Raw genomic sequence first — 12,022 nt, forward strand, 5'->3', positions numbered from 1 at the left:
TGAATGTCTAGACTGATTATTAAATACAGTGCTAATATACATGGTTTTAACTGGGATAATGCAAAAAAAAAGACATTTTGGTAAATAAACATAAAAATAAAAAGAACAATTTAGCACTTTTTCTTTTTTTTTTTCTTTTTTTTTTTTAAGTCTTTCCCTACCCCACCCCCCCAACCAAGTGGTCCAGCTTCTTTAGTGGCCTTCTATGGTTCTTTTTCAAGTTGTCTCAAACCTGCTGAGAAAGAAAAAGATTAAAGATGGCTTGAAATAGCCCAAATCTGTCCCTAAAAGAGGGGAGGCATGGCTCTAGATCAACACACAGCAGATAAGAAGGCAGGACACAAGCTGGATGCTGTTGTGCTGTACTAGGATTGCTCAGAGGTGGCATCTTTGAGAAGACAAGCAGCACTTCACAGAATTGTCAGGGTTGGAAGGGACCTCAAGGATCAGCCAGTTCCAACCCCCTTGCTATGGGCAGGGGCACTTTCCACCAGATCAGGTTGCCCAGAGCCACATCCAACATGGCCTTAAAAGCATCCAGGGATGAGACTTCCACCACCTCTTTGGGCAACATGTTCCAGTATCTCACCATCCTCATGGTGAAGAACTTCATCCTAATGTCTAATCTAAATCTCCCCTCCTTTAGCTTGGATCCATTCCCCCTAGTCCTATCACCACCAGACACCCTAAAAAGTCCCTCCCCAGCTTTCTTGTAGCCCCCTTCAGATACTGGAAGGGCACAAGAAGGTCTCCTCAGAGCCTTCTCCTCTCCAATCTAAACAACCCCAACTCTCTCAGCCTGTCCTCACACCTCTCACCTCTGACAGCCCCAGTAAGCAGCTCAAGGAAAGCTCAGGAGCTCCCCATCCAGAAGCATCAGGGCTGATATCCCCAGCACTCTCCCCAGCCACACATGGGTGACTGCACATGAGACTCACAACCAGCCAAAGGATTTGTCTGGCAAACACTGCTGAATTTTCATCAGGCTTAACCCTTACTCCATGGCAGTGTGTGAGATCAGATGCAAGGCTCATTCTGTGCAGTACTGAAAGCTTCCATTGCTGCAAAAGCCTCACATCCATGCTTTTATGATATTTCAATGGAGCATTTGAAAGGCAAAGGGAAAAAGGTATGGTTTGGAGCATCAACATTAGCAGCTGTAGCATTGTAAGCCATGGATATGCCAATGTGAAAATGCAGCAACATTTCTATTTAATGTGCAGGAATAATGGTAGAATAACTTACCATTAGTCTCTGATTTCTTCCCCATAGCTGATACCTGTTTGAAAAAGTCAAACCCCATTATTAAAGATTAATATGGGGGGGAAATAGCTATTTATAACACAAAAAAAATTGAAAAACGACTCCATGCAAAGGACAGATGTACAGCACAGGTCTCCATGCACAACAAAGCTCTGCCAAGTAGAAATAAAAGTGCTGCCCATCGCTTTTTGTGCCTCACTGTACTTTCTTTTACAGATAAAAAGGCAGATTAGGAACAAAAGACCTGTAAAGAACTAATTCCAACTGACTGACTGCTGGAAGGCAAGCAGCACCTTCCCCACAGAAAGCCTCCCGCGGAGCTATTATCCTTTTAACAACACACTGAAGTGTTACCTTAGAAGCAGCTGACTTCTCAACTGACTGCTTCTCCCAGAGGTTGCGTTTGCCAGATACATCTCCTGGTTTTAAATCCTGCATTTTGAAATTCAGGTCAGAGAATAGAAACAAGCATTAGTTCAGGTTTCACAGAGTCACCGACTGTTAGGGGCTGGAAAAGACCTCGAAAGCTCATCCAGTCCAACCCCCCTGCCAGAGCAGGAGCACCTAGAGCAGATCACACAGGTGTGCATCCAGGTTGGTTTTGAATATCTCCAGGGAGGAAGACTCCACAAACCTCCTGGGCAGCCTGTTCCAGTGTTCTGTCACCCTCAAAGGGAAAAAAATTCTTCCTCATGTTCACATGGAACTTCCTATGCCTCGTCTTCCACCATTGCCCCTTGTGCTGTCATTGGGCATCACCCAGCAGAGCCTGGCTCCAGCCTCTTGGCACTCACCCTGCACATCTTTATCAACATGATTGAGGTCACCCCTCAGGATCTTCCTCTCCATGCTACAGAGCCCTCAGCTCCCTCAGTCTCTCTTCCTAAGGAAGATGTTCCACTCCGTTTGGGTTTTTGTTTGGCTTTTGTTTGTTTTGGTTTTGGTGGGGGATTTTTTTTGGTTTGGGTTGGGTTTTTTGAGAAAAAATTAAATGCAGCTTTCTCATAAGAAAAGTTGAGTAGCATCCACCAGTGGATTATGTTGTCTATCAATTGTCTACCAATTGTCTATCAATGACTCCATGCATACCCAAACCCAGCCTTGCTGCACCTGTTTAGTATTGCACAGACTGGCCATAACTTATTAGTTTCATCCTAGGGAGCACAGTGGAAAGTTACCACACCATCAGGGCTTTTAAAGACAGCAGTTTCAATTTGAGCATCCTTGTTAAACAGAGCAATTGACCAATGAACTGATGTTTCACCCAAATATAATGTGAACATAACTTGTGAACAAAGGGCAGTGGGCATGTCGTCAGAGTGCCATTGTCCCAAATGACCCAGGAGATGGTCTACTCAGACAGAGTGGCTCCCACCCTTCCCCCCCACACTCCAGAGGGGAGAGGGTGTTCCAGCTGAACACGTAGGCCATGTCCCACCACTTTAAGGATATAGCCTTGGGCGTAGGCTTCTTTCACCACACCACACCATCAGGTTTTTTAAAGATAGCAGTTTCAATTTGTGTGGAAGAAAAAGATTTTCTTCAGAAGGAGTATTTCTATGAGGGAAAAATTCAAAAGTAGTTTGCCTTGGTTGTTTTAGATCAGAAACAAAACATTTCATTAAAACTGCTGTGAAAAAAAAAATCCACAGTAGGTTATGACTTCTAATACAACACAAAAACAGGTCCTCCTCTGCATTCTCAAACACAGCTTTCAGGATTTAATACTGGGGAGTCCTTCATATCCATTTGAATTTCCATTGCATCCTTTAAGCCCTTAGTATATACCAATCACTAGCCTGACAGGAAAAAACAAAGCAAAACAAGACACAAACCAAAACAAACAAAACCCCAACCAACCAACCACCAACAAACAACCAAAACCAAGTAAGGCAAAGTCATTAAAAACTAATAATATTCTCTGAAAATTAGTGTATGTGGAGGCTTTTAGCAAAACGCCAAAGTTTTCAAGTTGCCTCTTGGAGACAAAGCAGGGCTACAAACCAAGATGACATATGCTAAGGTAGTAGCAATGCACCTTATTAAGGACTTATTTTGATGGCTGGCAAACTAAAGGCTCTTGAAACACTTTTGGACATAAGCACTCTTGTTTTAAAACAGTGGTCAAGTGCTGCATGGTCTCCAGAATCTTGTTCTGGGAGTTTTCCGTACAAGCAAGTTTCTAACTTGGGATAGAAAAATGCCCAGTGATGATGAATGGAAATGTGATTTCTGCAAGAGGTGTTTGTACCCAAAAGAGATGCTCTAGAATTGTTCAAAATTTAGAGCCAAAGAGGGTTGAAAATGGTAAAGGCTTTAAGCTAATTCTGTGCTGCACAAAGCAAGTTCAGCAGTGAAAGACAAAGAAAGCAGAAAAAAAAAATTGCAGTGGACCTTATCACAAAACCACTTCCATGATCTTGAAATCACTTGGGATCTGGGATTTAGGTTCACCATACAACTCATTGTGATCTTTTCTCCCTCTGCTTTTAATGGAATGTGGTTCCAAACCCCACGAGAACCTTGATGGTCACAAAAGCTTCAGACAAGCTTTATTTTGGTGGAATGTGAGGGAGTTATTTGCTAATGGCAAAATTCTAGGTTTTCTTTTCATTTATACTGCTAAAAGAAAAAAAAAAAAAAAGGAGAGATCACACATTACAGCTGTACATCATTCTTCACAGTCAATTAAAACAGGTTTACCTGACCAGCTTAGCAAACAGACCCTCAGAGAAGAGGAATGGGAGGGCAGGTTCCTTCAAGCAGAGATATTGAAAGCAGAAAGAACAATCTATTGAGAAAGAGGGAAGGCAAGACACAGGTAGAAACAGTTGGCTGAAGGGAAAACAAGAGGTTAGCTTTATGTGATCCAAAAGATGCAACTTAAAAGAAAGACAGGAAAATCTAGAGGCAGATTCCTTGCTGGTTTTCAGCAACTATAATTAATTACAGTGACCACAATGACTTCTTTTATGTTCATGTCCACAAGGACACAACTTCCACATGGCTACCAGCAAAAGCTGACACCAGGAACAGCACAGCAAATTTCAGGCTTCTCTTTGGGACAAATAGGAGTGTGATTTGAGAAAGTGCTTTTAAGGCTGCACCTTTTACACAGGGCAAGTGGACTGGTGGGAAAAAATGCTGCACAAGGATATGGCAAGAAATTTGTTCCGTAATAAAATCCCCACATTGAATCTTTAAGACCACAAGTGATATCTTTCTTCAATATGGACACTTAACAGCTCCAGTTGCTCATCCCTACCCTTCCCCATGCCACAATTACCTGTTTCTGCTCCTTCCCACATCCACAATGCTGCTTCCCACACTCCCAGCTTATTACTTTCATATCAAGTTCTGCTCTGATTCCTATTGAAATAATGGGCATGCTAAAGGGCCTTCAATAGAAATGACATTTAGGCTCTTAAAGGATTAAAGTATTTCAGCTGTGCTTAAAAACCTATTTGGAAGGTTCTTACAGGGCAAGAGCCAAAGCATAAGTGTTTCTTTCAACATCTGTGTCTGGCAGTTCCTAAATTAATGTTAGGCCTTTCACAGGTGGTAAATTAATGTCCTTCTCTACCAGAGAAGTGATTCTCTGAGCATTGTCTCTTAAAATCACTCTAAACTTTAAGGTGAGAACTGCTCTGTTTCATCTCCCCCTTTGCTGACTACCCAGGAGTAAGTAGCCAGGGGCTCTCTGTGAGCTTCCAAGAGATGACTTAGAATCACAGAGTTGTTTAGGTTGGAAAAGACCCTTAAGATTGTTGGGTCCAACCATTAAGCTAGCACTGCCAAGTCCATCACTTAACCATGTCACAAAGTGCCACATCTATATGTCTTTTAATACTTCCAGGGATGGTAACTCAATCACTTTCCCTAGGCAGCCTGTTCCAGCACTTTACAACCCTGTCAATAAAGAAAGTTTTCTCAGCATCCAATCTAAACCTCCCCTGACACAACTTGAGGCTATTTCCTCTTGCTCTGTCATGCAGCAACGTTCCTCAAAAGACCATCAGTGGATTGAATCACAGAATCATAGAATCAGTCAGGGTTGGAAGGGACCACAAGGATCATCCAGTTCCAACCCCCCTGCCATGGGAAGGGACACCTCACACTACAGCAGGCTGGCCAGAGCCTCATCCAGCCTGGCCTTAAACACCTCCAGGGATGGAGCCTCAACCACCTCCCTGGACAACCCATTCCAGGCTCTCACCACTCTCATGGTGAAGAATTTCTTCCTCACATCCAGCCTGAATCTCCCCACTTCCAGCTTTGTTCCATTCCCCCTAGTACTATCATTACCGGATATCCTAAAAAGTCCCTCCCCAGCTTTCTTGTAGCCCCCTTCAGATACTGGAAGGCCACAAGAAGGTCACCTCACCATAAGGAAGCACCATCACCACCTCTGCCCCAGGAGGGAACCCAACTATTGATACTCACAGAAGGTTTTGGAGCAGGTGATTTGTTGCTCTCTGGGGTCTTGGTTAACCACTCATTGATACGACTGGAAACACCAACCTTCAGTCCAGCAGTTTCCTGCAAAATAATAAATCTAATCAGAAGACTTCCAGAATAGCTTTTGCTACCTTTTCCACCATTTAGACTAAAAAAAAAAAAAACCAAACAACAATCTAAATATAATACAGAGGTCTTCATTGAGGCTATGGCTAGCTCATAACCATCCTGTGTGCTCTGTAGCTCTCCCTATGAACTCCACAGCACTACTACCCTCTGGTTTTCAACAATGACAAATGTGAGCTGACAAAATCATTTCCAGTTTAGTGCTAACCCAAAAATAAATGTTAGACATAAACCTGAAGTTTTCATCATAATCCCAGCTTCCAAGGAGAAAAAAAATAAACCAAAACCTTTAGCCTAACAGAAGAAGAGACATTTAATCTCTTCAACAAAACCAGTGTTGTATTAAACTATTTTTTTCTGCCAAAAAGTACACAAAAGAGGAGTTAATTGGCCTAAAATTTAAACTGTTACAATAAATCTTTAAAAGATTAGAACAAATTGCTGATGTTTCATGGCCATAACCTCTTTCAACTGCTCTAGTGAGGCCCCACCTGGAATATTGCATCCAGTTCTGGGCTCCCCAGTTCAAGAGGGACAGGGATCTGCTGGAGAGAGTCCAAGGGAGGGCTACAAGGATGCTGATGAGGAGAGGCTGAGAGCTCTGGGGCTGGTTAGTCTGGTTAGGAGAAGAGAAGACTGAGAGGGGATCTGATCAATGTCTATCAATATCTGAGGGCTGGGGGTCAGGAAGGAAGGGACAGGGTCAGCCTCTGCTCACTTGTGCCCTGGGATAGGCCAAGGGGCAGTGGATGGAAACTACAACACAGGAGATTCCACCTCAACATGAGGAGGAACTTCTTCACTGTAAGGGTCCCAGAGCACTGGAAGAGGCTGCCCAGAGAGGTTGTGAAGTCTCCTTCTCTGGAGCCTTTCCAGCCCTGTCTGGATGTGTTCCTGTGTGACCTGGGCTGGATTCTATGGTCCTGCTCTGGCAAGGGGGTTGGACTCAAAGGTCTCCAGAGGTCCCTTCCAACCCCTAACATCCTGTGAGCCTGTGGCTCAGGTTTGTGGCTATGGTGAATGCTCATCAACTCCCTTCAATTTATAGAACAGAAATGTTGCCTTCAGGATTTGCATAGATAAATGTCTCCCAAATGCTTCTGCACATATCCTGTAACTCATCATCATTATCTTGCCTATTTAATTGTTCTCTGCCCCTCAACAGAATCTTCCCTAGTACAAAGAATTTCATTGTCCTCCACTGGAACTACTCAGATTATGTGTGTGAGCTGCAGCTCTGTAATGGCTGTAACTCAGCTCAGGATGTCACTAAATTCTCCCAACACACTCAGCATGGCAGACACACAGTTTTGTGGCTTTCTGAGGATCTTGGGATCCTTTGGGATATTCTTCAATAGTGATGTCAACAAAAGCAGCTAGGCTGACTCGTGGGAACCTGAAAGGCAAGGTCAGGTCCATACCATAATTCTTTCCAATCACAACACAGAAGTAGACACATACCTTATTTGGTGTTCCTGCCCCAGAGGGTGATGAGAAAACATTCCCTTTCTCCCACATGCTCTTGATGTTACGGACACCCTCTGCTGGCACGTGAAGGTCGGAGGCTGCAGGCCTTGCTGGTCTTGTAGCCTTTGTGCCCTGCTGAAGAATTGAGGGCCAGGGATGTTTAGCAATCAGAGCTGGCATTGCAGGGCAGTTTGACCCTTGGGGCAGTGCTGGGGAATGCAGCAGCTGTCAGAGGTTCTAGCAATGATCATGCAAAGATGGGAAGGTGTACCCAACTCAAGAGGTGCCACTGATGCTCTCCTCTTAATTTGCAGTTGCACCTTTGATGTGACCAGCTAGGAAAACTACACTTAGATTCTTTGGCTTTCTTCTAAAGCTAATGGCAAACCATAGCTCTGCACACAACTTTTCCCAGACTTTCATTTGTCCTCTTTCAACTCTTGGCATCTGCTTCCTGTAAGCATGGCTCTTTCAGGAATGCAGCAAAGGAAATCCTCATGCAGAGCTGGAGGGGAAAGGATGCTCTGTCATTCAATACCAGCCTCTGCTCCATCTCTCCAACTAGAAGCCCAAGGATTCTAGCGATAGATTTCTTCCATTACAGTATATTTGGAATAAGGGGGGGGAGGTGGTTAAAGAGTAGAGGATTGGGGAGCAGGTGGTGGGGTGGGGGTTGCAGTGATTCTTTTGTACTATTCCAAACTCCTGTTCCTTCTTTTCAGAATGCTTGTACATAAGACAGACCTGAGGAGAATAAGAACCAGTGAAAGCTGAGGCTTTGCCTCTCTACTTGAAAACCAAATCAGCTTTGACAGCTTTTGGGAAAATCAGAAACTCAGAAAAGGAATAATTTCAGGTTAGATGAGAGTTGTACATAGCTGTAAGGTAGCACTGCCTCCCCTGTGCCATAGAGCTATGCCTTTTAACAGCTAAATAGAGCATAAAGACTCAGAACCTTAGCACAGGCCCTTCAGAAAACACTGGCAAACCTCTATACAAGCTGGCAGATGGGCTGGTCCAGTGTTCATGGGAAGACAAACCCTGGCTTCATTTTCACACAGATTTCTTCTGACAGAGCTGTGACTCCCACCAGGCCAACCTCTTTAGGGACTTTAACATCAAACCCCAGCACCAAATTAAAGCCCTTCATCACTCCAGGGTGGCTATGTGCAGAGGTACAAAGTAAAGAGGGTGGACAGAAACTGTATGCTTCTGACATTCACTTCTGGTGGAGGGGTTTGAGCTACCTGCAGATTGACATAGGTGCTGGCAGCAAGCCTGAGCCTTCAGCACTGTTGTACATGCACTTCTATCATCAGGAACTGACACACAGTATAAAACTCTCCAGCACTAACAGGCTTCCTTACACAGCAGTCACCAAAACCACCACCACCAACAACCAAAACAAACCAAAAAACCCAGTGGCTGCTAATTTGCCTTTAATTACTTAAATTTCCCTTATAGTAAAGGATAATAAAATGTTGTTTTAGGGCTATGCCTAATTGTAGATAGGAATTTTCCAGAGACTGTGAGTAGAAGATAAATAATGTTAGGGTTTGGACACATCATCATCATGATAATGATAATAATAATAGTAATGATAATAATGATGATGATTATGATAATAATAATAATAGAATATAATAGAAGATAGGTTTATATCATCCCATTGGTTTGTTGAAAATCTTATATTTTGTATCTTATATTGCATCTTATATTCTGTCCCTTTTTCCTCCCTTGTTGCTCCTGCCTGCTTGTTGCTTTCTCTCTCTCTGTCGCCTTGTAGAAATAATCTTTGTTTTGACTGCTGTGTAAGGTACAGGGGGAAGGGAGAAATAACAGGCTGGCTGTTAATATTAGCCCTCTGGGCTGCCCAGGGAGGGGGAAGAGCTGAATTTGTATAAGGAAGTATTCCTGATATTGTTGAGTTGTGAATATATGTTAAGTATACCCAGTATAAGTTTATTGCCTTTTACACTTTGATATTTAGTCCACTTTTTTCAAATACAACTTTGTTTTGCTTCCAAGGTTCTGAGCCAGCCTGGTAATTCATTCCAGAGGTAAACCTCTGATTTGTTGGGAGCCAAATCCAACCCACAGCATCAAAGCCTAACCAATTAATACCTTAATGGAATACCATGCTTAGACTCTATACATGAACAATAGGAGGAAAAAGAAATCCAGCAAGGAATGATGAAGCACTAGACCTTAAATCACAGTGTTCAAGATAATATTCCTTTTCACACTATTCTATTCCCATGACACTTACCAACCTAGTCCAGTTTGCCTGATAGATGAACCAATAGTTTATGAATTGCTTCTGTACACTGATTTATAAAAAAACAGCTTAAAAATTAAAAAAGCAAAACAAAAGGGATTTTTTTTTTTTTTTTTCCTGAGACTATGAAAAGAAGAAGCCCTCAGTTCTGGCTTCCAGGCACATTATTAGCCACTACTTGTCAGAATCACCTGGGGTCAGGTTTTGCTTTTTTTCTTTTGATTGTTCTTCCTTTGCCACTGCTTAACTGCCTAATTCACTAAAGTGCTTCTCTCTCTGCCAATGAATTTCCCTCTGAAGTGGCAGCCAGCAAAAAAGTGAAGTTCCTTGCTCTCCTGTGTGAGTTGCTGAGTCAGCTTTGCTAGGGATGACTCTCAGCACTCTGCTAATGGTGCTCTCCTCAGCTGAGAAGAAGGTGAAGCTGTTCCTCAAGAGCGGCCTGCTCCTTCAAGAGCTACTTCAAGCTTACAAAGGAGAAAAAAAATGTGGCATAGATTCATAGAATTGTTAGGCTTGGAAGGCACCACAAGGATCATCTAATTCCAACCCCCCTGCCATGGGCAGGGACACCTCACACTAGATCAGGTTGCTCACAGCCACATCCAGCCTGGCCTTAAAAAACCTTCAGGGATGAGGCTTCCACCATCTCCCTGGGCAACCTGTTCCAGTGTCTCCTCATGGGAATGCGAGGGTTTGTTTTGATATAAATCGACATGTTGGGTGTAGAGGTGCCTCAGGCAATTTGTTCTTGACGTTACATTAAAAAAACAAACAAACTAAAAACCCCCAACAACAACCACAACAAAAACCCCCAAACAAACAAACAAAAAAAAAGAGTTTGTGACCAAAATATCCCTGCAATTCTTGAACAGTAAACCATAGGGCTGGTTAAAGTCCCCAGAGCCCTTTGCAACTAGAGCACTTGTGACCTGGAATTCACTCACCTCTATTGCACTCGTGTATTGCTCAAGTCTGCTGTCAATCTTGGAGACAACTGCTGTTGTGTGGGTGGGTTTCATACCACTGTAGGAAGCAGCAAAAAATAAAGAGAAATAAATTATTGTTCCCTCCAGTTAAACACTGCTGTTTTGACTGAACCTACTGCTTTATTGCTTTACCTCTTCTGAGCTGATTTGTTCAAAAATTCCGCTCGCTCCTCTATCTAGAAAAGAGAGAAACAACAGCTGTGAGGTTAAGGCTAATAAAAAGGTAGCCTGTACTAGGCCAGGCTAAAATGTCATTTTAAACATCAAAAGGTCACTCTGAAAGAGATGCATCCCAATAGAAATCACCACAGACACACACAGAGCTTTTATAGCTAGGAGCCTATCATGCTACAGAGTTATAAGGGTAGATAGATGATATAGATCATAGTCTCACAGTGTATCAGAGGTTGGGAGGGACCTCCAGAGATCATCAGGTCCAACCCCCCTGCCAGAGCAGAATCACCCAGGGTAGTCTGCACAGGAATACATCCAGGTGGGTTTGGAAAGTCTCCAGAGAAGGAGACTCCACAACTCCCCCATGGAGCCTGTTCCAGTGCTGTCACCCTACTGTAAAGAAGTTTCTCCTCATGTTGAGCTGAAATCTTCTATGTTCAAGTTTGAACCAATTGCTTCTTGTCCTATCACTGTGAACCATCGAAAAGAGCCTGGCCCCCTCCACTTGACACCCACCCCTCAGCTATTGATAGACATTGATCAGATCCCCTCTCAGTCTTCTCTTCTCCAGACTAAACAGCCCCAGGGCTCTCAGTCTCTCTTCACAGGGGAGATGCTCAAGTCCCCTAGGCATCCTCATGGCTCTCCATTGGATTCTCTCCAGCAGGTCTCTGTCTCTCTTGAACTCTATATATAACTATATAGATATAGCTATAGGTATCGATATAAATAGACATTGATATAGATAAAGAGATAGAGATAGATATAGAGATAGAGATAGATGATATAGATGATATAGATATAGATATAGATATAGATATAGATGGACAATAAGTTATCCATGGGACAGCAATGTGCCCTTGTGGCCAAGAAGGCCAGTAGGATCCTAGGGTGCATTCAGAGGAATGTGTCCAGTAGACCAAGTGAGGTTCTCCTCCCCCTCTACTCTGCCCTGGTGAGACCATACCTGGAATATTGCATCCAGTTTTGAGCTCCCCAGTTCAAGAGGGACAGGGATCTACTTGAAAGAGCAAGAGGATGATGAAGGGACTGGAGCACTGCCTGACGAGGAGAGGCTGAGAGACCAGTGGCTGTTTAGTCTGGAAAGGTGAAGACTTGAGAGGGGGTCTGTGGCAGTTTGGGCTGGGTGCGCCCTGCCACTGCTGCATGAGATACACCTCTGGTGTCCTGGGTGCCCACCCACAGGGGTGGACACAGGAAACGACGTATTTCTACCCATAAGTCCTGCACCCTATAAGGCCATCTGCAG

At 43.6% G+C, this 12,022-nt stretch overlaps 1 protein-coding gene across 1 annotated transcript in view; it reads right to left on the reverse strand.

The window, feature by feature from the left end:
• Positions 1 to 203: 203 nt before the first annotated feature.
• CALD1 (caldesmon 1) overlaps positions 204 to 12,022 on the reverse strand; it is a 160,370-nt gene continuing 148,551 nt past the window's right edge. The window contains exons 9-15 of the mRNA XM_054386507.1: positions 10,711 to 10,754; positions 10,537 to 10,615; positions 7,309 to 7,446; positions 5,707 to 5,802; positions 1,618 to 1,695; positions 1,246 to 1,279; positions 204 to 232 (exon numbers count right to left, since the gene is read on the reverse strand). Of these exons, the coding sequence (XP_054242482.1) occupies positions 204 to 232; positions 1,246 to 1,279; positions 1,618 to 1,695; positions 5,707 to 5,802; positions 7,309 to 7,446; positions 10,537 to 10,615; positions 10,711 to 10,754 (498 nt within the window). The remainder of the gene's footprint in view (positions 233 to 1,245; positions 1,280 to 1,617; positions 1,696 to 5,706; positions 5,803 to 7,308; positions 7,447 to 10,536; positions 10,616 to 10,710; positions 10,755 to 12,022) is intronic.

Source organism: Indicator indicator, chromosome 14 (assembly GCF_027791375.1).
Source record: "Indicator indicator isolate 239-I01 chromosome 14, UM_Iind_1.1, whole genome shotgun sequence".
Classification (NCBI taxonomy): Eukaryota; Metazoa; Chordata; class Aves; order Piciformes; family Indicatoridae; genus Indicator; species Indicator indicator.